General features: G+C 42.5%; 2 protein-coding genes across 3 annotated transcripts; one reads left to right on the top strand and one right to left on the bottom strand.

Moving 5' to 3' along the window:
- The first annotated feature begins 4,298 nt into the window (after positions 1-4,298).
- LOC115208306 (intermediate filament protein ON3) lies at positions 4,299-9,818 on the top strand. The gene is made up of 9 exons (XM_029776246.1): positions 4,299-4,891; positions 6,680-6,888; positions 7,024-7,084; positions 7,183-7,278; positions 7,433-7,597; positions 7,732-7,857; positions 8,056-8,276; positions 8,399-8,454; positions 8,617-9,818. The coding sequence occupies exons 1-9, from the start codon at positions 4,448-4,450 to the stop codon at positions 8,793-8,795; spliced, it is 1,557 nt and encodes a 518-aa protein (XP_029632106.1). The 5' UTR covers positions 4,299-4,447; the 3' UTR covers positions 8,796-9,818.
- A 237-nt stretch (positions 9,819-10,055) lies between these two features.
- si:dkey-195m11.11 (uncharacterized) lies at positions 10,056-24,738 on the bottom strand. Of its 2 annotated transcripts, XM_029776244.1 has the most exons (8): positions 24,688-24,738; positions 23,217-23,267; positions 20,159-20,461; positions 16,207-16,527; positions 15,382-15,702; positions 14,834-14,958; positions 11,686-11,866; positions 10,056-11,495 (listed from the first exon to the last, which is right to left on the bottom strand). In XM_029776244.1, exons 1-8 carry the CDS (start codon positions 24,707-24,709, stop codon positions 11,287-11,289), a joined length of 1,533 nt encoding a protein of 510 aa, XP_029632104.1. In that variant the 5' UTR covers positions 24,710-24,738; the 3' UTR covers positions 10,056-11,286. The 2 variants fall into 2 exon arrangements, with proteins under 2 accessions (XP_029632104.1, XP_029632105.1); XM_029776245.1 differs by lacking the exon at positions 24,688-24,738 and having other exon boundaries at positions 23,217-23,310.
- Between the last annotated feature and the right edge of the window lie 1,529 nt (positions 24,739-26,267).

Genomic DNA, 26,267 nt, shown 5'->3' with positions numbered 1-26,267 from the left:
CATTAAGGTTTCGAGGCTGACGTTTGGCAACTCGAACCTTCAGCTCCCTCCACAGATTTTCTATGGGATTAAGGTCTGGAGACTGGCTAGGCCACTCCAGGACCTTAATGTGCTTCTTCTTGAGCCACTCCTTTGTTGCCTTGGCCGTGTGTTTTGGGTCATTGTCATGCTGGAATACCCATCCACGACCCATTTTCAATGCCCTGGCTGAGGGAAGGAGGCTCTCACCCAAAATTTGACGGTACATGGCCCCGTCCATCGTCCCTTTGATGCAGTGAAGTTGTCCTGTCCCCTTAGCAGAAAAACACACCCAAAGCATAATGTTTCCACCTCCATGTTTGACGGTGGAGATGGTGTTCTTGGGGTCATAGGCAGCATTCCTCCTCCTCCTCCAAAAACGGCGAGTTGAGTTGATGTCAAAGAGCTCCATTTTGGTCTCATCTGACCACAACACTTTCACCAGTTGTCCTCTAAGTCATTCAGATGTTCATTGGCAAACTTCAGACGGGCATGTATATGTATTCTGGAGCAGGGGGACCTTGCGGGCGCTGCAGGATTTCAGTCCTTCACGGCGTAGTGTTACCAATTGTTTTCTTGGTGGCTATGGTCCCAGCTGCCTTGAGATCATTGACAAGATCCTCCCGTGTAGTTCTGGGCTGATTCCTCACCGTTCTCATGATCATTGCAACTCCACGAGGTGAGATCTTGCATGGAGCCCCATGCCGAGGGATATTGACAGTTCTTTTGTGTTTCTTCCATTTGCGAATAATCGCACCAAATGTTGTCACCTTCTCACCAAGCTGCTTGGCGATGGTCTTGTAGCCCATTCCAGCCTTGTGTAGGTCTACAATCTTGTCCCTGACATCCTTGGAGAGCTCTTTGGTCTTGGCCTCTTTGGTCTCCACCATGGCCAAGACCTAAGAGCTCTCCAAGGATGTCAGAGACAAGATTGTAGACCTACACAAGGCTGGACTGGGCTACAAGACCATCGCCAAGCAGCTTGGTGAGAAGGTGACAACATTTGGTGTGATTATTCGCAAATGAAAGAAACACAAAATAACTGTCAATATCCCTCGGCATGGGGCTCCATGCAAGATCTCACCTCGTGGAGGTGCAATGATCATGAGAACGGTGAGGAATCAGCCCAGAACTACACGAGAGGATCTTGTCAATGGTCTCAAGGCAGCTGGGACCATAGTCACCAAGAAAACAATTGGTAACACATTACGCCATGAAGGACTGAAATCCTGCAGCGCCCGCAGGGTCCCCCTGCTCCAGAATACATATACATGCCCGTCTGAAGTTTGCCAATGAACATCTGAATGACATAGAGGACAACTGGTGAAAGTGTTGTGGTCAGATGAGACCAAAATGGAGCTCTTTGACATCAACTCAACTCGCCATTTTTGGAGGAGGAGGAGGAATGCTGCCTATGACCCCAAGAACACCATCTCCACCGTCAAACATGGAGGTGGAAACATTATGCTTTGGGTGTGTTTTTCTGCTAAGGGGACAGGACAACTTCACCGCATCAAAGGGACGATGGACGGGGCCATGTACCGTCAAATCTTGGGTGAGAACCTCCTTCCCTCAGCCAGGGCATTGAAAATGGGTCGTGGATGGGTATTCCAGCATGACAATGACCCAAAACACACGGCCAAGGCAACAAAGGAGTGGCTCAAGAAGAAGCACATTAAGGTCCTGGAGTGGCCTAGCCAGTCTCCAGACCTTAATCCCATAGAAAATCTGTGGAGGGAGCTGAAGGTTCGAGTTGCCAAACGTCAGCCTCGAAACCTTAATGACTTGGAGAAGATCTGCAAAGAGGAGTGGGACAAAATCTCTCCTGAGATGTGTGCAAACCTGGTGGCCAACTACAAGAAACGTCTGACCTCTGTGATTGCCAACAAGGGTTTTGCCACCAAGTACTAAGTCATGTTTTGCAGAGGGGTCAAATACTTATTTCCCTCATTAAAATGCAAATCATTTTATAACATTTTTGACATGCGTTTTCTGGATTTTGTTGTTGTTATTCTGTCTCTCACTGTTCAAATAAACCTACTATTAAAATGATAGACTGGTCATTTCTTTGTAAGTGGGCAAACGTACAAAATCAGCAGGGGATCAAATACTTTTTTCCCCCACTGTAACAGACTGACCATAGCCCCCCGAAACAAACTACTGCAGCATAAATACATCTGAAAGTAAAAGTCAAATTAAAAACATTATTGACATTGTTGAAATAGATTTTCATAATGGCAAGCTAGGCCTGATAGTTTGTTTAGTTACCACAGCAACGACTGTAGCTATCTTGTAAAATTGCTTGTTACTTCAGTGGATGTTGAACACATTTCAACCGGTTAAATGAACGCATTGCTAGTGACAAATGTGTTAAATTATAGCCATGGTATGAAGGGGATAATCAACTAGGGCCTCTATGCGTTCTCTTGAAAATAATGCAACTCTGTGGAAGGTCAATTCCACTCCGCTAGCACGTCATGAACACACCTTCCACGTCGTTCATTATTTTCCATGGAATGCATAGCCCCTCGTTGACTGTCCCTTACGTAATGCATGAATGCTTTTTGTATGGTGAAGTTGTATGAGATATGTGCTGTATCGTTGTGATTCATTCATGCATACACTAGTTTGAATATTTCTATAAACCTATGTCATGCTATCAGAGAGGCATGAATACATATGTGTTTAGGTGTGTGAAAGAGAGATTTATAACTCGAAATGGAGCGAGTCAGCGAGAGAAAGTGGAGGAGAGATTGATAGACAGATAAAGTGCGAGACCGCATACGACCGTGTTGGGACAGGTTGATGAGTCAGAGCTCACTCACACACTCGCTCACTGTCAGTAAATGATGTGACTTTTACTATAAGAGGTCCTACAGACCGTAAAGAGTCAGGAACGTAACATACATCACTGGGCCTGTTGTACTGTTTCTATCATATGTTTTCAATGCACTTGAAATAAAGTTTGGTTTGATTTGAATATGTCTTGATTTCATATTCAATGAATCAATCAATCAACCTAAGGAACGAGTCAGGAGTCGCACAACACACTTTCTACGAGATATTACTCATGCATCAACATCTGTTGCCAAGAAGAGTCATGCACATGTCTGGTCAACATTGCTATGAGACAAAGTTTGCAGACAGTTTCTCACACACATTCACGAAAATTCAAGAGACGGAGCTAAAATTCCCCTCACTGAGGTGGTGTACAACGTTACTGTATGTTGAAAACAAAGTGTACAGTTTCCAATTGCCAAAGGAGTACAGTATACTGGAAATTATATCACTGGCATCAACTTGTCTGTCATTAAAATCATCCACTGGGTGTAGTGCCAACTATAGTTGGCATAATTGAAGCGAGTAAGTGATTATACTACTGAAAGAGGTTGTAATATACGTAATTCATTCATGTGCAAGACTGTACTCCCCGGACTGTGAACTTGGCTACGCTGTAGACATGTAGAAACTTTAATATATGCATATGCCCTAAGCAAATCCTTCTGTGCCAGCCTTTACAAGCCTATTTTACTCCCCCTAAGGCTCTACATCAGTAGACTCATAGTATAACAGTTTATGTCAGAGACTAGGGCAGTTTTGTATAGTGACTGAAAATAACAAGAACATACACGTAGGCTTTACATGTGGTTTGGGTCAATAAAATGAGCTACTCTGCTGCAGGTCCGATGAACACTGGATATGTGTGTCTGTGTGTGTGTGTATGCATATGGGTGTGTGTTGTGTCTATACAGTAGGCTTGCCTTTTCCGATAGGCTATGTTTATTTAAGTTTTGTAAACACACAAACCTTGTCCGCCATACATAGTGAAGACGTACTGTAGTGACACGACAGTAGATTATCTCCAAGTAACCACATTTTAGTGCATTTCTCCCCATTCACTTTCTCGTAGCTCTGTGACTACTCTCGTAGCTCTGTAGGATAGCGCACTTTTCTTCTCTTGAAGAGACCTCTCGTAAAATGCAATTAATCCCAAAGGTTAAAAGACTCACCCTCCTTGTCTACTCACATTCCCCCCCCTCCCCTCCCCCACAACTCTCTCTCTCAACCCTTTGGCCAGAAGCAGGGTGTGTCAGGGCCGATCTCCTCTCAAACCTTTTCTACCAGTCTGACAGGACAGGCCACTCCTGCCAGCCACAGCCTCAAAGGGAACCAAGGGAGAGGAAGGAGGAGGGAAAGAGAGAGAAGTGCAGGTAAAAGTGGGTGTGTTCCAGGTGAATGCTCCTCCCCTTGGCTCTGGTGTAGGATAAAACCTGTGTGGTGGCAGACAGATCGTCACTTGAGGGACTTGACTCTCCTTTTGAAGCCTCCTTGCCCTCTGTCCTACTTCTGTCGCTCTCTACCCCTCTCTCTCTTTTTCGAGAATTCCAGGCTTGCAAAGAAGAGTCAACACTCCCCTAAAGTTTCAACGATGAGCTTCAGCAGGACAAGCTACACCAGCGGCGGCATGGGCGGCATGGGCGGCAGCATGGGTGGCGGCGGCGGCACCAGCATTCGCAGGAGCTTCACCAGCCAGTCTATGATTGCCCCCGGATCCACCCGGATGAGCAGCGGATCCGTCCGTCGTTCTGGCGCCGGATTCGGTGGTGGCATGGGCATGGGCGGGGGCAGCGGCGGCGGCTTCAGCTACAGCAGCAGCAGCAGTGCAGGTGGCTACGGTGGCGGTCTCGGTGCTGGATTCGGTGGCGGTATGGGTGGCGGATACATTAACGCCCCCATCACAGCTGTCACAACCAACCAGAGCCTGCTGGCCCCCCTGAACCTGGAGATCGACCCCAACATCCAGGTGGTCCGCACCCACGAGAAGGAGCAGATCAAGACCCTCAACAACCGCTTTGCTTCCTTCATCGATAAGGTCAGTTCCTGTTAACCCTATACGACTCCACCTCGCCTGCACTTCAAACACTGAGCATTCACATCGATATCGATTGCATGCTATTTTACTGTATATTCTGTAATGAGCAAGATAAGTACCAGTACACATTTCCATTGACTTTCTCATGCACTGAATTTATTCTTAAAGAAAGTGAGCTTAAAGCCTGTATTACATCAGAATGATATTATGATGCTTTGCTTGTGTAGAGCTATACTATTTGCAGGCTTCCATGTCAAACTGTAACCAAATAGATATTTGATATTGACTGCAGGGACACTGTGCAATGATCAGAATCAATGGATTAAACCAGAAAGGCAACACATACAAGCATTTGCTCTCACCTCACATTTTAGCATCCTAATATAACAGGATTTCCTGGCTGTATATAGCTAAGAAAAGCCGATTCTCAATATGCAGGAATGTTTATTTTTCTGTTGACTAAGCCCTTATGTCACAACTCCCCTTATGAGCTCAATAATCTTACACTCTGGTTCAAAGAAAGAGAGAGATAAGCAGCTATGAATCTTGTCTTTAATGCTGAATCCGTCAATGAATTTCGACCTTTGGGATTCTCTTATAAACTGTCCAAAAGCTGTTTCTGACTGCCCCTGTGTTTAACTTTTACAAAAGTTATTAAAGGTCTCCACCCAGGAGTTGATAGCCCGTCCTGTGACTGTAGCGGTCTCTTTGGCTGCTATCTAAACAAGGGTGGAGATCCGTCTCTTACCCCATGACTCACCCGATCTCATACCTGTGGGGTGTGGTCGTGTGGACCTTTCTACAGAGTGCCCACAGTCCAAAGTCTATGCCTGTCGCCGTTGTCATGGGAGATGAGTATGTCGAGTGCAGTTGCAGTACAATAAATCAACTTTCACTTTTGTCTTTTCCAATGAAATATGAACTCCATGTTTACACCAGTCTCTGGGTATTTTCACCTGCACACCCCCTATATGCCTTACTTGAGGTAGAGAATAAAATACACCCCCTTAATTGGCAGAGAGTCAACTCTCACAAGCAAGGCAAAGAACAATGTAAACACCCCTGTAAAGACTTCAAAGCTGCTTTTGTCTTCTGTGGTTTATCTGCCACACCTAGTTTTTTTTATGGCTGGAATGAATGCGTGGCCTTCACAGTGAAACAGAGCGAAAAGGAGATGACTCATAACTATGAGAGATAGGTAAAACATTTAAAGCCATACACACACAGTGAGCCTGTCCTAGGCAGAGAAAGTTTGGATATGCTTTGGCATGCCGATAAACTATCTTTTACTTGCCTACCTTTTGTTTTGAGAGTGAACAATGAGAACTACACATCTCAGGGCAGATTATCGATGGGATCAGGTTTCATCTTTGGCCATCAGGATGTAGGCTTCTCAGCCTGGGTGTATACATGTAGATTACCATATGTCATCATCAGTTATATTAACAATGTCTTGGACAAGGACTGGCTGTTCAAGCCCAACCCTGCTATTTACACAGCTATGCAGGCACTGGTGTGGCTTTTATTGCAAGTCTGCTACAAGGTTGACTTCAGTTAAGTTATTTTTTTGCCACACCATTGGAGCCCAATTCGTTCTACTCTCTTTTAAAAATCGACAGAACTGATTCATTATTTTCATCACCAAGTCTACTCAGGCTGACAATTGAATTTGAATTTATAGGCTATAAAGCCTTATTCATGGGCCATCCATCACCCATCCTCATTCATTAATAAACACGCATCCATTTATTCACTCACTCACTGACCATTTCCCTTTTGTCCCTGCAGGTGCGTTTCCTGGAGCAGCAGAACAAGATGCTGGAGACCAAGTGGAGCCTCCTGCAAGACCAGACCACCACCCGCTCCAACATCGACGCCATGTTTGAGGCCTACATCTCCAACCTGCGCAGACAGCTCGACGGTCTGGGCAACGAGAAGATGAAGCTGGAAGGGGAGCTGAAGAACATGCAGGGCCTGGTTGAGGACTTCAAGAACAAGTAGGTGTCGATATGTTGGATGTGCTTCAAAAGTAGCCGTATTAGTATAGGCAATAACTTATGTTTACCCTCAGTGTAAGAAGCCACCCAGAGTGATGACTTTGCATGAAATATTGCCCTTTGCTTTGTCACCAGGTATGAAGATGAAATCAACAAACGCGCCTCAGTGGAGAACGAGTTTGTCCTGCTGAAGAAGGTGTGCACGATATAACATGATGTCTCGTCATAACTCATATCAGAGTTAGAACCAATATCAATTCCATTCCATTAACTCCTCTCTCTCTCTCTCTCTAGGATGTTGATGGTGCCTACATGAACAAGGTGGAGCTGGAGGCCAAGGTTGACGCTCTTCAGGATGAGATCAACTTCCTCAGGGCCGTCTACGAGGCGGTACGAACCATTCATTAACATTTTCACATTTACCATGCAACACATAAGCCTTCCATATCTTAATCTTGGAGAGCTTGAACACGACATGATAGTCAGTGAATCAGAAGTGGGCTGAAATCTAAAAGCTTCTCTCCATCCTCCCATGGATCTTCAGGAGCTGCGTGAGCTGCAGGGCCAGATCAAGGACACCTCTGTCGTGGTGGAGATGGACAACAGCCGTAACCTGGACATGGATTCCATTGTCGCTGAAGTGCGCGCCCAGTACGAGGACATCGCCAACCGCAGCAGAGCTGAGGCCGAGACCTGGTACAAGCAGAAGGTAAGCAGAGTTTGAACATGAACAGAGTTTACCAGGACAATTTTGGCCAAAATAAGCAAAATTGCTGTGAGCGCTTCCGCGATCTTCACCTCCCTCATTTGAATTTTCTTACATTTCTTCCTCACTTTTCTCAGTATGAGGAGATGCAGAGCTCTGCTGGACAGTATGGTGAGGACCTCCGCTCAACCAAGTCTGAGATCGCTGAGCTAAACCGCATGATTTCTCGTCTCCAGAATGAGATTGAGTCCGTCAAGGGACAGGTGAGAGTGCCATCTAATTTCAGAACCTCTTTTATGAGAATTGTCAATAAATAGCTGATATCCAAGCAAGATGGTTCATTACACTAGCGTATTACCATTAGCCGCTAATCCATGCTTCTACAGTGGATACAGGCTAATGCTAATGAGTATTGCTAATAGCCGAGGTTAATGCTAATGCACCATTCTCTTTTACCACAGCGGGCCAACCTTGAGGCTCAGATCGCTGAGGCAGAGGAGCGCGGTGAGATGGCGGTGAAGGACGCCAAGCTCCGCATCAAGGACTTGGAGGATGCCCTCCAGAGAGCCAAGCAGGACATGGCCCGCCAGGTGCGTGAGTACCAAGAGCTGATGAACGTCAAGCTGGCCCTGGACATTGAAATTGCCACCTACAGGAAGCTGCTGGAAGGAGAGGAAAGCAGGTGAGTTAAAGCTGGATAGTTGAGACATTAGCCTCTTAGCTTAGCATGTTATGAATGACAGTTAGCATATTTGATCAACATTCCATCCAAACTTCAATAACATTGGACTTATCTATTTACAGAATATCCTCCGGTGGTGCGTCTGCAACAATCCATGTGCAGCAGACCTCTGGCGGCAGTAAGTACCACTTGATTTCATTTCTAATCGTGTCACCTTGTTCAGAACATTTTACGTTATGCTGAGGAGTACACATGGATTTTGCCATGCATCATTGAAACCGAAATATCCTCTAGCATTACAGCAGATTAAACTGATCCCACTCTATCTTTCTGTACCCAGACTACTCCAGCGGAAGCTCAGGTGGATTCGGCTATGGCGGCGGCAGCGGAAGCTACGGCGGTGGCGGCTTTGGCGGCGGTAGCAGCTTTGGCGGCGGCAGCAGCTTTGGCGGCGGCAGCGGCGGAGGTGCCACCATCACCAAGTCCGTGACATCCACCAGCTCCAGCAGACGTTTCTAGAGACCTTCAACTCTGTACCAATCCACGGCGGTACGCAGTACACTTAGACACAGCAATATCCCTGTTGAGTTAAAAGTGATGGGGGAACGTCTAGCGAACCTGATGATTTGCAATGAGATTGATGACATGTATTTACGTTTATTTTTCAATCCCTCCCAGGACTGAGAAATAAGAATAGGGAAATTGAATTATACTGCCTTGACAGTGATTCACTGGAAAACAATGAATGTATCAATGTGTTCATCCAGGATCAATAGCTGTTCTCCCCTCATTCACATGTACTCTTCATCATAATTAACAGATAACCCAGAATGTACCAGGTCCTTACAAAGCCTACGTTCCTATCTTTCTGCACTGACGAATAGGAATAGAAGAAAAAAAAGAGAAAAAAAAAGAGTAAACTCTTGAGGGAAAAGTTTAAACCAACTATAAAGAAAGCTTGCTCGGGATCCTCCTTGTATCTTTGTCAGCTTGTATGTTGCATCTAAATGCATCAGTGGTTGTTGGGCATATTGTTCTAGTGTGGGCATACTGTTCTAGCGTCACACTCATAGGCAGCAGTGCCATGGACATAATCAATCAACTATGGACACTTGCTGATTTGGCAGCTGAACAGAGAAAACACTCCCACCCTTGTGGGAATACCCTCATATTTCTTTAAGGTGATTTATGAATGATATGAAAGCGATTACATCATGTGTTCTCGTAAACAAAAATAGGCCTTGTTACTAACACATGACCTGTCTCTTTCATAGTGTACTGAAGTAGCCATACAGAAGCGCCTGTAGTCAATCTTCACTCGCATAACTCTAAAGGAAATACATTGTTGTCAGAGGTTTACATTTTAGAGAGGTTTCCTGTAAATAGTTTTCTTCTGTGCTTGGTATTTGCTTTTTATGACCATTGGAAAGAAACAATGTCGCGATCAGATTTATTTGTAACAGTTTTCTCAACAACCTACATAATTTGTGACAATTGACCTTTTAACACCAAAAATAACTAATTAAATGAATCTGAGATCTATAATCACTGCCTGTTGTCTCTTTTACATTTAAAAAACAAATTGTTGCCTTTTTTCTGAATTGTCTGTGCTTCACATGCATCTCTGGCACCATCTAGCACCTCCTTTGATCAAATGAAACTACAATGTTGAGCATTTTGGATTTTCAGAGTATTAAACCTCATTAAACTGATAACTGATTATTCATATGAATAAAATACTCATCATTTGCTGAATACATCAAGCACTCAAAAACCCAGTAAGTTATCGGTCATTGTCTAATTTATTTTATTTATTTAACCAGGTAGGCAAGTTGAGAACAAGTCCTCATTTACAATTGTGACCTGGCCAAGATAAAGCAAAGCAGTTCGACACATACAACAACACAGAGTTACACATGGAGTAAAACAAACATACAGTCAATAATACAGTAAAAAAAAATGAAGGGACACATCAAACACATAATTAAAGACAACATCCAAAGATTAGACCCACTGTTTGATTTCACATTCATTTCATATACAACAATTGAGTTTGATTGAACTATTTATGACTTCCTGTCCTCCTCAAGACAGTCTTATTAGATTGCAATAAAGAAGCATAATCACAGACATTCTGTAATAGTGACTCCTCATGTTACTAGAACAAAAAAAGACCATGATTTTCAGATTTTCACAACATTTTACCCATAGATGGATCTTTGAAGGAAAGATTGTTGACATATATTTGACAGAAAACATAATTGGGGAAATAATTAATTGCTCTGTAATATGAGTAGTATTTTGATTTCAATAACACATTTCTAACATAAATGTATAAATATTGAAAAATATAAACGTGCATATTGAAAATCTAACATTTTTGATTGAGCTAATTATTCTATTTATTGTTGAACATAATATACTCTACAGACATATCAACGTTCCAGAGTGGGATCTCTGCTACTTTTAAAGTTATGATCCAATTTGTAAGCCTCCCCAACACAGTGAATGTGAAAATTGATAAAAAAAATGGTCACCCTCTGTTTTGGTGCATTGCAGGATGTCTAAGGAGGGCTGTGATTGGTTACATTGCCTACCAAGCCAATTACTCTGTATAAAATGGGCCATAACGTTAAGACTAGCAGAGAACCCACTTTGGGACATTAATACATTAATGGAGTAATTTTAGTCATGGTATTTTTTTTGTTTTAGTTTCGTGAGGAATCACCTATAGGGCAAATTACAAATGTCACCCTACTCCCCACTGGGCACAGACGTAAATTACTCGTTTATTCCACGTTGGTTCAACATCATTTCATTGAAATGATATGGAAACAACATTGATTGAACCAGTGTGCTTTATTGTGCACATCTTCTTCACCAGAGCCACATGACTGGTAGAAAGTAGGGCACTATATAGGGTTTAGGGTGACGTTTCAGACAGGTCCATACATTTTATTTAATTGTAAATACACAAAAAGTTTACTGCATAGGGATTGTATGGAGATTTTCAGGGGGTGGCTTCCTGCATGTTTCTAGACACTCTCTCCATTCCTGGTGAGGCCTCTGGGTCAGCTGTGGACACCCCTTGAGAAGTGACAGCATTTGCTGTCTCCCCCTTCTGGACACGATAGACACACATATACACTAATATGGCTGCTCCAGATACGGCTGTGAGGAGAGCCGTGATGATGAGTCCAACATTTGGTTTGTACCATTCTGTTGAAAGTGAACGGAGAACACAAGAGTTACTGTAAAATGTAAGCATTGGGTATGGAGTGTAAGATAATTCAGACAGTCATTATGCAAGCAGGTTACAGTACAGAGTAGGGGAGAGGTAGACATACTGTGAATACCTATACAAGAGATGGAGTTGCTTTTAGTTAAGCGAGAAAACATAGGTACTCACTGCTCACGAAGATCCTCACTGAGGACACAGTCTGTTCAGACCCTCTAATTCTACAGGCATACTCTCCTGATAAGACAGGGGCATGAAGCATGGTCCTCATCTTTTCTCCTGAGGCGATTTGCACATTGTCGATTATGTTAATGTACGAATCTATGGAGACCCTCGTCAAGTCCATGAAAAGCTGAGTAAAATGACGTGAAGAAACATCACAAATTGAGTTGTTGTTAACATTATACAGTACTAGCATACCACCAGTATTCTGCCCTACAAAGGCAAAATGCAGTAACTACACTTTTGGGCAAAATGTAGTTAAGACTGAAATCAGGCTTTATAGTATATGTTTTATCGTGTGACAAAGTGTCCTGGTTCAATTACGTTCAGTTTCAGAGAACATGGAGTGTGAAATGTGCAGTAACTGCAAAATCCAAGTAAAAACCAAGGCAAACAGTAGTAACAGAAGTTACTGCACTTTGGCTTTGTTCCATTATGTTTTGACTGCATTTACCAACTCTGCCATACACAGGCAAAGTGCAGTAACTATGCAAACAGTGAAGCTGAGAGAAATGGCTATAACGTTTATTTGCTGTCCAGCCAATATGGTGTAGATAAGTAATAATGCACTGATGTATTATCTTATTATAAAGGGATTTTTATGCATATAAATCATGACAACTAAGTAAAATAAATGACCATACAAAGTCAAACAGAAAAACAACAAGAAATTTGGATACACACATTTAGATTGTAGATATTGCACAAAGTCCAAAATATGTTTGAGGTATAATTACTCTGCATGATGAAAATAGTGGTTGAGGGTTACTACAATACAACATTCAAAACATGAAAAGATAACTACATAAAACCATTAAATACAGTTGGAATGTACACTGAACAAACATATAAATGCAACATGTAAAGTGTTGGTCCCATGTTTCATGAGCTGAAATAAAATATCCCCGAAATGTGCATAAATGTGTTACCATCCCTGTTAGTGAACATGTTTTTTTTGCCAAGATACTCCATCCACCTGATTAAACACCATGATCATTAAATAGGTGCACCTCATGCTGGGACAATAAAATGCCACTCTCTGATGTGCAGTCACACAACGCCACAGATGTATTCAAGTTGACGGAGCGTGCAATTGGCATGCTAACTGCAGGAATTTCCACCAGAGCTGTTGTCAGAGAATGTAATGTTCTCTACCATAAGCCTCCTTATGTCATTTTAGAGAATTTGGCAGTACGTTCAACCGGCCTCACAACCGCAGACCACATGTATGGAGTTGTGTGGGTGAGCTGTTTGCTGATGTCAAAGTTGTGAACAGAGTGCCCCATGGTTGCGGTGGGGTTATGGTATGGGCAGGCATAAGCTATGGACAACAAACACAATTGCAGTTTATCGATATCAATTTGAATGCACAGAGATACCGTGATGAGATCCTGAGGCCTATTTCCGCCATCACTTCATGTTTAAGCATGATAATGCACCTCCCCAAGTCGCAAGGATCTGTACACAATTCCTGGAAGCTGAAAATGTCCCAGATAATTCATGGCCTGCATACTCGCCAGACTTGTCACCCATTGAGCATGTTCGGAATGGTCTGGATCGACTTGTACGGCAGCGTGTTCCAGTTCCCGCCAATGTCCAGAAAATGTTGCACAACCATTGAAGATGAGTGGGACAACATTCCACAGGCCATAATCAACAGCCTGATCAACTCTATGAGAAGGAGATGTGTAGCACCGCTTGAGATAAATGGTGGTCACAACCAGATACTGACTGGTTACTGGTCACACCAGATACACCAGATACTGACGCCACTGCCTATTTCTCAAGGTATTTGTGACCAACAGATGAATATCTGCATTCCCAGTCATGTGAAATCCATACATTAGGGCCTAATGAATTCATTTCAATTGACCGATTTCTTTATATGAACGGTAACTCAGTAAAATCGTTGAAATTGTTGCATGTTGTGTTTATATTTTTGTTCAGTAAAGTTAGACCTCTCAAACGGTTTCCATCAAACAGAAAAACACAGTTAGATCGTAGATACTGCACTTTGCCTTTACATTACCCATATAGTTGTTTATCGGTGGGTCCTCTGCGGGACGTTGAGCTAACATAGGCTAATGCCATTAGCTTGAGGTTGTAAGTAACAAGAACATTTCATAGGACATATACATATCTGATATTGGCAGAAAGCTTAAATTCTTGTTAATCTAACTGCACTGTCCAATTTACAGTAGCTATTACAGTAAAATAATATTTTGTATTTTATTTTATCTTTACTTAACTAGTCAAGTCAGTTAAGAACAAATTCTTATTTTCAATGACAGTGGGTTAACTGCCTTGTTCAGGGGCAGATTTTTACCTTGTCAGCTCAGGGATTCAATCTTGCAACCTTTTGGTTACTAGTCCAACGCTCTAACCACTAGGCTACCTGTCGCAATACCATTCTATTGTTTGAGGAGGGTGCACAATTTTGAACATGAAAAGTTATTAATAAACCAATTAGGCACATTTGGGCAGTCTTGATACAATTTTTTTAACAGAGATGCAATGGTTCATTGGATCAGTCTAAAACTTTGCACATACAATGATGTCATCTAGTGGCCAAAATCTAAATTGCAGCTGGGCTGGAATAATACATGATGGCCTTTCTCTTGCATTTCAAAGATGACGGTACAAAAAAGTTAGTTTTTTTCTTTGTATTATCTTTTACCAGATCTATTGTGTTATAGTATCCTACATTCCGTTCACATTTCCACAAACTTCAAAGTGTTTCCTTTAAAATGGTTCCAAGAATATGCATATCCTTGCTTCAGGGCCTGAGTTACAGGCAGTTAGATTTGGGTGTCATTTTAGGTGAAAATTGAAAAAAGGGTGTGATCCTGAAGAAGTTTTAAGGTCATAAATTGGCAGAGTGCAGTAACAGCATTTTAGGGTTCATAGGTCAGATCAGTGGGCATGGTTGATGTGCATAAGAATTAGTTCAATAATAAGATGATACATCACTGCATTATCACTTATCTACCTACAACATATTTGGCTGGCTAGCAAAAAAAAACTTTAAAGCCATTTTTCTCAGTTTCACTGTTAGCGTAGTTACTAGGCACAGTATTATAAGGAGCTACAGTATTACCTTTTCCGTACCAAACCAAGGGGCATTGAACATGCAGGACAATTCCAACGAGTGCTCATCACTGATGTCGACTCTCGATACCTCTCTGTAGCCTGTGACTGAGATCTTAGTAGTTGGCAAAGCATCTACAGGCAGAGGGAGAGGATTAGAAAAATAATACAGACCAAAAAAAATAATCCATACAAAATATCAAAATTAACAAATCTTCAAAATACAAGTATCTGGTCAAAACAGTGTCACAAAACATTAGGTAATGCTTTTACAGAGTGTTTCCCAATCCTGGGGACCCAAAGGGGTGAATTTATTTTTCAAAACCAACAATAAAACACCTGATTCAACTTATCAAAAGATTGATGAACAGTTTTTAAGTTTAATCCGTTAAATTAGTGGTGGGCTATAAACAAACATGTGCAGACCTTTGGGTCCCCAAAACCAGGATTGTGAAAAACCCTGCACTGACAGCAATTTAACAACCAACAACCTGTTAAAGAGTTGTACAGAATTAACACCAACCAACATAACTTAATGAAGAATGCACTCTCTCCCACCTGAGCAAACTATTTTCAGCCCCTTCCTTGAGTTACAAAGGGGCTGCACCGCATCAATCTGACACTCCCTGAGTCGTCCCTCGCTTCCTCTGCACAATATGGAACCGATGGAGAAGTCAACCTTATGGTTGAAGTCTTGCTTCGTCGAGACGGAAGATAGTGTCCCACAGCCCAGCTCTCGACAAACCACGCTACCCATTGTCGGGTTCCAGCTTTCTATCTGTTGGCACACAGGGCCCCAGCTGCCTCTGACCTGCACCTCCAGTTGTCCCAGACACTTGGAGCCCTGATACTGGGGCACAAGACGGATAGGGGCCTCCTCTGTGAGAAGCGGGGTGGAGGGTCAGAGGACATATTACATATTCAACAGTTGACTTTTTAGTTAGTAATTTGAATCTGGTCATATACAGTATAACAAATAAAGAAGGAAAGTCACACAGTCATATACTGAATGCTCACATAAAATTGACTGGGTAAACCGACGTTTCGGCACGCAGTGCCTTCTGGAAGAGGGCACTGAGAGCCGAAACGTTTGTTTACCCAGTAAATTGTTGTGAGCATTCAGTATATGACTGTGTGACTTTCCTTCGTTATTAAATTGCTGGGAGAATATACAGGTGTCGACTTTCTTTCGTATTTTTTTATAAAGTTTACTCTCCCTTAGTTAGCACCTCTAGAAACAGTTTTTGGTTGTGCGTCAGCTCATGCTTTTTACTGGACGCTGGTCAGTGCCTTCAGACTGCCAACACATTACATTACAGTACAACACAGCATTATTGCTGTAGGCCTATTGACTATTAACTCTTCCTGAGCTCATACACCGACCTGCAATAGCTGGGTGGGGACTGGAGGGAGGAGAGAGGTAAATATGCTGGTTGAAGTCCACAATCTCCAGTCTGCAGACAAACTCGAAGGTTTCTGTGCTGTCCACTAGCCACCTGCTCAGTGTAATGGAATCGTGGTTGTCAAGAAGGGCCGCTGACCCCTGAAACTTAAAGATCTCGTTTCCCACAGTAACAGGCAGCTGTCTGTAGTAAAGGGCCAGGGTTCTGTTGGGGAAGCGGGTGGTAGTTTGGCAGCTGATGGTGTAGTTTCCTCCGATGGGTATGAAGGCGGGCACCACCAAAATTGGCCCTGGAAGAGAGGCTATTCGAGTGTCGAAGACAGATGGAAAGATATATAAGAGTCAGAGAGATAAGACAGTGAATGTCATAAATGTATTGATGGACAGTTCTCTTTAAGTCTTCATCTCTTGGCTATTTGTTCCTTTGTAGATTTCAGTAATCATAATGACTTAGGGATCGATTCAAGCCTTATTGCGACAACTCGTGATGGCCACTTGATTGACAGCTGATCTCTCGTTAAACCATCAATACAAGGTAAAATCACCCGCACAGCTGATCTCAATTGCAACCCATTATCCGCCACCAATGTAACGCCCCATAAAGGCGCTTGCAGACGGGCAGCGGTAAATGGCAATTGAACTGTAAGAAAATCTGCCTAACGTGTGTAGAGACCAGCGGTCTCACGGATGCGAGCACCACAAACTGCGCCGCTTGCAAAACTACTTGCGTTTGGCTGCCTGCCTTCCTACCCACATTAAGTCTATGAGACCTTCGCAAGTTACCGCGGCCCGCCTGTAAACGCCTTTATCAGGGATCAAGGTAAGACCCAAGTGCAGACTGTGTGAAGTAACAATGTTTATTGTAACCACAGGGGCAGGCAAACGACAGGTCAAGGCAGGCGGAGGTCAATAATCTAGAGCAGAGGCCAAGGTACAAGACGGCAGGCAAGTTCAGGGTCAGGTCAGGCAGAAGTCAGTAATGCAGAGGCGGAGCAAAGGTACAGAACGGCAGGAAGGCTCAGAGGCAGGCAGTGGTCAGGCGGGCGGGAACAGGGTCAGGACTGGAAAAGGTCAAAAACCAGGAGAACAAGAAAAGCGAGACTAGGGACAACCAGGCGCTGAGACAAAATGCTGGTAGGCTTGAACAAACAAGATGAACTGGCAACAGACAGACAGAAAACACAGGTATAAATACACAGGGGAAGATGGGCGACACCTGGAGGGGGGTGGAGACAAGCATAAAGACAGATCAGGGCGTGACAGCCTTAACATGGATGTCTTGTTATCTTGCATCAGAGACACTGGATATAATGTCGAGAAGCTTGTCTCTGCCCTAACAATAGGGTTTGTTGTCCACAGAGTGGAACGGCGGGCTGTCAAGCCCTCGCCTATACCTCTCTTTGGATTGGTGGATACTTCTCGTTATTTTAATAATTGTTTGAATATTCAATGGATGTTGACGTCAACCGCCTGTATTCAATGGAGAGTGAGATGCTATGCTAGCCTCATGAATATGCATAGACCGCCTCGAACTCCGATATAAAGTGCTTTTTCTCAAAGTTCCCGGGATGTCACGTGCATCACACTCACCGACCAGTTTATTACGCACACCACCTCGTTCACGATAATGGATCTCTCCTACAGAAAGTGAGTCACGTGGCCGTGGCTTACTATATAAAGCAGGCTGCATCTCGGCATCTCTGAACACACAACCCGTCGATCTTTGACGTTGATGGGCTATTGCAGCAGACGACCACACCGAGTTCCACTCCTATCAGCGATAACAAAGAAGGGGCTCCAGTGGGCACACAATCACCAACACTGGACAATTGAGGAGTGGAAAAAGTTCAGTTTACTTGAGTGGCCTGCGCAGTCCCCAGACCTCAACCCAATAGAGCCTCTTTGAGATGAGACAGAATGGGATGTTTGTAGCATGAATGTATTGCCGTCCAATCTGCAGCAACTGCGTGATGCCATTATGTTAGCATGGAACAACATCCCTGTGGAACATTTCCCAACACCTTGTAGGATGCCCCAAAAAATTCAGGCTGTTCTGGAGGCAAAGGGGGGTCCGATCCAGTACTAAATGTTTGTACCTAATAAACTGGCCAGTTAGTGTATATCATTACACTCGTAACATTACGAAACTTCTACTAGATCAAATAAGCCTCACATATCAAAATAGCAATTCATTTTCGTCTTGACTAAATTCGACATTCTCTCATTGTCCCCCATACAAAAACTCCTCACTAGCTTAATAATGAATGATCTGCTTAACATGTACAGCTTTTGGGCAGCGTAAACTCTCTCGCTTCACCTCTTCCTCTGTCTTTTAGTCCTGATTGCAACCAACATTTTTCAAGACGATTTTGCCCTCTGCTAGGTATTATCATCGTACCATTTTAATCTTGATATTTGAGCGGACTTAGGGCGACGCATCTACTACAATCATTCCATAGGCCTTCAACTGAATGCCAATGACCCGTATCCTACACATTTTATGTTTTGAAGAAAGGATTAAATCTTAAATTTCAATTTAGGTAATCCATTAATTATTTTACTTGTCCTAATAAAAGACAGTTATTTCTTATCAAGAGGGGAAAAGAAAATATTCCTGAACTATAGGCTACACATTTGAAACAAAATTGTGATAGTGTTGTATTTTGAATTAAATGATTTTGTATGCTACATTTCCAGTCTAATCAACAACAAAAAATTCAGTTGTAAAATGTCATATTCTTCCGTTTATCTCTTTTATATCTCGATTTTGTTGTTCCTGATCGGATGTTACTTGATTGAATACAGGCAATGACCATTTCTGCTGTCTTGTATCAAGCTTGACACCGTAACGTCATCAGATCAGCTGGCCTGCTAGTTTTATTCCACTCTTTTTTCATTGCAAACAAGTCATTTTTTGCCTGGCTACCCAGACTCCTTTCTCCAGCCAAATGCTACGCCACGCACACAGCATTAGTTTCTTCTCCGCGATGATTCTGGATCTGAGTACACCCCGACTCTTCCCCGAATGCAAACACATTCAGGGCCGTGTGATTGGTCCAGAGACCGATGGGTTGGGCCAAAGCCAGAACACACGTGGGTAAAGCGGCAGTTTGAAAATTCGTCATTGGCTTAGATTGGTTAGAGATGATTTTACACTGCTGCTACTAGCTGTTTATTATCTATGTATACTCACTTTACTCCTACCTGCAAATTACCTCGCCTAACCTGTACCCTCTGTATATAGCCTCGTTTATGTTATTTTATTGTGTTACTTTTTATTACATTTTTCCTTTAGTTTATTTAGTAAATATTTTCTTAACTCTATTTCTTGAACTGCATTTTTGGAAATGGGCTTGTAAGTAAGCCTTTCACAGTAATGTTGTTATGTTCTTTTCGGCACATGACAAATGCAATTTGATTTGAGATGATCTAATCGCTGATGACATAATAATTATCTGTAAGGCCTGTAAGGTTTTACTGATTCCATTTTACCCCCTTTTTCTCCCCAATTTCGTCTCATCGCTGCAACTCCCCAACGGGCTCGGGAGGCGAAGGTCGAGTCATGCGTCCCCCGAAACATGACACGCCAAACCGCGCTTCTTAATACCCGCCCGCTTAACACGGAAGCCAGTTGCACTAATGTGTTGGAGGAAACACCATTCAACTGACGACCGTGAGGCGAGCAAACAAATAATGCACAACTAATCCTGAAACTAAAATACTGTAGCAACCTTAGTTCAACACCTAGCGTTTGTCTCTTGGGGAGACTAAAAGAGGCATAGTTCAGCCATAATCTGAGAGGAAGTTGTGTATCTCTTTACTGGAAGTTTATTTCAATTTTTTTTAAGTGAAGAGAGGCATCCGTTAAACATTACATTTGTATGCCCTCATGACGATCTGTAATAAGAGAGTTAGACATTATGACACACTTACAGATGGTCAGGTTGGCTGGATTGCTTGTTCCCGACACGTCTCCAGTATTGCTGGCATTGTACCAGCATACGTAGATCCCCTCATTGGCTGCAATGGCTTTCGTGGTGAACCTGACATCCTCTCTGTTTTGTATAGTGAGGGAATGTATTGCAGAGAGGGATTGGTTGTCCCAGCCAAAAAAGACAGTTATTGGCAATCTAACATTTGTCGGAAGTGTGCAGATCAGCTCCACGTCTGAGAAAAGTTGGATGTTGCGGCCAAAACGGGGGCGGTAGAAAGAGAGCGAGGGGGCTGGAAGAGGGCCTGTGGAAGAGTGAGAAAAGTGTGAAATCACTACAAAGGTACAGCAACACACACACCACAGGAGGCTGCTGATGGGTGGCTCATAATAATGGCCAGAATGCAGTGAATGCAATGGTATCAAACACATGGAAACCATGTGTTTGACGTGTTCGATTCCATTTATTCTGTTCCAGCCATTACTAAGATCCCATCCTCCCCAATTAAAGTCCTAACAACTGCCTATCACACACACACACACACACACACACACACCTTGTTTTTCAATACATCGTATTGCCTATGGGTTACACAGTGCCATGCAAAAGTACTCGGTTGCACAATTTTCACATTTCATAGCGTTAGATGGATCCAGCCTTGCAAAACCTTTATGCAACCAGGAAAACACCCCTTTAAACTGATACTTGCTACATAGGTGACCACACTACAGATCTCCAGTTAATCACAACACTTGACTTGTGAAGAGGATGTTGCTTTACAGAAGGATATTCTGATACAATGCAAAGTATACAACATTCTTAAGGGAAACTGTTACAAGCTGTTTTCCTGTGTTATAGTTATAGTCAGGGGTGTAATCATTACTCCGAACAGTTGAAAAACGTTACATTTTGTAACTAAAACTAGCGTTTCTATTGGAAAGGTTCAGCAAACAGGAAGGGACCTACCTGAATCTGAGTAATGACTACACCCCAGTTGTTTATTAATATACACTGCTCAAAAAAATAAAGGGAACACTTAAACAACACATCCTAGATCTGAATGAAAGAAATAATCTTATTAAATACTTTTTTCTTTACATAGTTGAATGTGCTGACAACAAAATCACACAAAAATAATCAATGGAAATCCAATTTATCAACCCATGGAGGTCTGGATTTGGAGTCACACTCAAAATTGAAGTGGAAAACCACACTACAGGCTGATACAACTTTGATGTAATGTCCTTAAAACAAGTCAAAATGAGGCTCAGCAGTGTGTGTGGCCTCCACGTGCCTGTATGACCTCCCAACAACGCCTGGGCATGCTCCTGATGAGGTGGCGGATGGTCTCCTGAGGGATCTCCTCCCAGACCTGGACTAAAGCATCCGCCAAGTCCTGGACAGTCTGTGGTGCAACGTGGCGTTGGTGGATGGAGCGAGACATGATGTCCCAGATGTGCTCAATTGGATTCAGGTCTGGGGAACGGGCGGGCCAGTCCATAGCATCAATGCCTTCCTCTTGCAGGAACTGCTGACACACTCCAGCCACATGAGGTCTAGCATTGTCTTGCATTAGGAAGAACCCAGGGCCAACCGCACCAGCATATGGTCTCACAAGGGGTCTGAGGATCTCATCTCGGTACCTAATGGCAGTCAGGCTACCTCTGGCGAGCACATGGAGGGCTGTGCGGCCCCCCAAAGAAATGCCACCCCACACCATGACTGACCCACCGCCAAACCGGTCATGCTGGAGGATGTTGCAGGCAGCAGAACGTTCTCCACAGCGTCTCCAGACTCTGTCACCTCTGTCACATGCTCAGTGTGAACCTGCTTTCATCTGTGAAGAGCACAGGGCGCCAGTGGCGAATTTGCCAATCTTGGTGTTCTCTGGCAAATGCCAAACGTCCTGCACGGTGTTGGGCTGTAAGCACAACCCCCACCTGTGGACGTCGGGCCCTCATACCACCCTCATGGAGTCTGTTTCTGACCGTTTGAGCAGACACATGCACATTTGTGGCCTGCTGGAGGTCATTTTGCAGGGCTCTGGCAGTGCTCTTCCTGCTCCTCCTTGCACAAAGGCGGAGGTAGCGGTCCTGCTGCTGGGTTGTTGCCCTCCTACGGCCTCCTCCACGTCTCCTGATGTACTGGCCTGTCTCCTGGTAGCGCCTCCATGCTCTGGACACTACGCTGACAGACACAGCAAACCTTCTTGCCACAGCTCGCATTGATGTGCCATCCTGGATGAGCTGCACTACCTGAGCGCTACACTTGCGCTTATGGCGAATAAAGTTGTGAGCTGCACTACCTGAGCCGCTACACTTGCGCTTATGGCGAATAAAGTTGTGTGAACTTAATTGGGTGTGTCTCCCATAGACACCAATAGATGGGATTCGGTGAAAATGATGCGCACGCGTCGATAGAGCTGGAAGCCGTGCATTGTTATGATTCTGAATGGTCAGATAGCTAGCAAAATTGACAAGAAGCTGCCATGTGGGGAATCGTAGGTGTCTCGTTTCATCTAGTTTTGTCTTGTTCATGATACCATGACTTGTTTTGACTTATTTCATGTCAATGCTAATATGGCTATAATTCACTAGCTAGCTAACCAACAACTGTAACAATATATATGAGAGACAACAAGTGCTCATTGTGCAATAGTTTCCCCCATAGTTGCACACCCGTCGGTTTTGTTGCTATACAACCAACCAGTCTATGCAATAACAGTTGGGTCTGGTCTACTTAGTATATTGACTTTTATTCAACCAGAAACAAAACAGAAAAAAAGCTGAGTGGGGTGTCTCGCTTCTTCTTCCGTCTCTGATTAAGATTCGTAGAACTTCGCCTCCCCTGGCTTAAGGGGCAGACCTCTGCTAGGCAAAGCGAACATCTGTGCTCGCATACTCCCTAAAGAGCTTCATGTTCTTTCGTGATACTCGACTAACTATACCTTTAACTTATAATACATAATGTGCCTTATTAATTTACTTATAACTGTGTACGGAGAGAAACAACCAGTTTAACAAGCACATTTGGAAATATGCAAGAGAGAGCATGCTTACCCTGAGTCCAAACCACCCTGGCTGATTGCCCAAGCCACAAGATGGTGAGCACTGGGTGAGAAGGAGAAGAAAAGGACATTTTGGTGTTGTGTAACTGCTCCAACTTCCCTCCCCACAACTTACTGAGAGTGAATATTCTTTAAACCATACACTGACTGTAACATATATTCTGACTACACCAATCTGTTGAGTATAAAAACGAATGATAAAAAAACAAAAAGTATTTGGACAGTGACACATTTGTTGTTGTTTTGGCTCTGCACTCAAGCACTTTGGATTTGAAATAATACAAAGTGCAGACTGTCAGCTTTAATTTGAGGGTATTTTCATTCATATCGAGTGAACCATTTCGAAATTACCGCACTTTTTGTGCAAAGCCCCCCCCCCCCATTTTAGGGAACCAAAACTATTTGGACAATTCACTTAAATATGTGTATTAAAGTAGTCAAAAGTTTACTACTTGGTCCCCCTATTCCTAGCGCACAATGACTATATCAAGCTAGTGACTCTACAAACTTACAGCGGCACAAAGATCATACCCCCAAGACATTACCAATAACAAGGAATGATAGCATTGTTGGGGGGGTATGATATTTATGCCTCAAATTTCTCACTCATCATTATTCACGATTAATTCAGGATTATCTGTAATCATGGTAGCAGCCACGTTATTGTAGAGGTGTTCAGAAACATATTCTATTCTTATTTACAATAAAAGTTATTACAAAATTACACAATACAATATTTACCATTAATTTCTGTTGGGCACAAAATAATCACAAACACAGCCAAAACAAGTTTGTAGAAATCTTAGGAAGTCTCAAGGTTTTGCTCACCTGAGGTAGCATATCTCCTGTTAAACTGTAGACCACACTATTTACCAAGAGTTTTCATCTATATTCTTCGTAGCTGTCTATTTACCACCACAAACCAAATACTAAAATGAGGGGGTATGTACAAAAAGACCTGTAATTTCGAAACGGTTCACCAGATATGGATGAAAATACGTTCAAATTAAAGCTGTCAGTCTGCACAGAGCCAGAACAACAACACTTGTCACTGTCCAAATACTTTTAGACCTCACTGTATATAAAACAGGTCATTATTTAAAGATATTAAAAATAAAAATGCTTTGTAAATTAAGTGCCGACAAAGAATAATGGTGTGCCAACAAAGTTATTTTGTGCTGTTTATGTTCATGCTGTAAGACAGTACATGTACAATGTATGTATACTTATATACTATAGGAGAAATAAGTATCTGTAAATATGAATGCACTGAAAGCTGTCATTTTTATATTGAATCAAACCATTTACAAATTAATAAGTTTACAAAATTATAAATGTTAACATTTGAATTTGTCAAGTCCTCAGCATTGTGGTTAATTGTAAAAAAAAATAAATGTCCATCCATATAAACGTCCATATTGAACAAATACTCTTTAGATGTATTGCCATATATAAAAATGTACCTGTTACGCTGAGCATCGCCATAGTGAATGAAACTGACGAGAATAATTGGTCCATAAATTCCAGAAATAGATTTCGGCAATGGCAAATGGGGAAGATCTTAACTTCCCACACAAAATGTCAGTACTTTACATAATACCAGAAACGTAGTTATTCACAGAGTTCGAGCTGTTGGAGGAATCGAATACCAGATTAATTCAGCACATATTGAATTTTGAAGCCAGTGTAACGTCTTTACAATTGTTTATCCAGTCATTGATCATTGTAACTAGAATGGTTTCGGATTTTGTTATCTTAGTTTGACTTTCTTGTCAAGAAATATCCACGTCTGATGATGGGATTTAACAAAATGTTGGCACAATTATATATTTTGAAAAACACTTTTTTTTATGGATATGATGATTTTTACAAATTGATAATTCAATTTACAACACAATAACCCCTGGATAAGGCTTCTTCACTCTGTTAGAGAGAGGAGGCAATGTGGATTATGCCATTGCTCATTGTTTTCCGCAAGAGGGCAGTGTTCTGCTTTTCTTTGAGAGCTTCATCCTCTGCGTTGATAGGATATCACAACAACTCACATTTGGACTAAAATAGCACAACTTGCATCTGGCCTACGAAGTACTTGTGCAACACTAAGTAAGGAATCAAAAAAGCAATACACTGAACTGTCTGAACAAAACAATACCCTGATTGCAATTTGTAACACAGTTGAGATGTAGACTGTAAAATGCTTTGTTTTTGTAATGCAACATTAGTGTGGATTAAAGTAACCACAACTGTGGTCCTATAAATCTTCTCATCCTAGCCAGGAGTGAAAATATAAAACAGATATAGCAATATGTGGCTCGTTATACAGTACCAGTCAAAAGTCCGGACACACCTACTCATTCAAGGGTTTTTCTTTATTTTTTACTATTTTCTACATTGTAGAATAATAGTGAAGACATCAAAACTATGAAATAACACATATGGAATCATGTATTAAACAAATCAAAATATATCTTATATTTGAGATTCTTCAAAGGAGCCACCCTTTGCCTTGATGACAGCTTTGCACACTCTTTGCATTCTCTCAACCAGCTTAATGAGGTAGTCACCTGGAATGCATTTCAACTAACAGGTTTGTCTTGTTAAAAATTAATTCCTGGAATTTCTTTCCTTCTTAATGCATTTGAGCCAATCAGTTGTGTTGTGTCAAGGTAGGGGTGGTATACAGAAGATAGCCTTATTTGGTAAAAGACCAAGTCTTCACCTGGAATGCTTTTCCAACAATCTTGAAGGAGTTCCATTGAGATAATGCTCAGGAACATATATCCATGTGCCATCTCTTCATAGGTTTTTAGGAGCATATACCCACGTGGGTGATTGAAAGATAAACTTAGGTCCACACTCTGGTAGGTTGCAGTAATGCTGTAAAGTTGGTTGCCAACCACCATATGAAGTCCAAAGAAGAAAAATAAGCCTTAAGGAAGGAGAAGAGATGACGAGAAACAAATTTGGTTTACAGTTTTATCTGTGGATTAATTGTCGGAGTTGAGGACCTTTTGCATTTCAGGAAAAATAACAACCCAATGTT

This window comes from Salmo trutta, chromosome 14 (assembly GCF_901001165.1).
Source record: "Salmo trutta chromosome 14, fSalTru1.1, whole genome shotgun sequence".
NCBI lineage: Eukaryota > Metazoa > Chordata > Actinopteri > Salmoniformes > Salmonidae > Salmo > Salmo trutta.
This window is presented reverse-complemented; position numbering and strand designations above follow the sequence as displayed.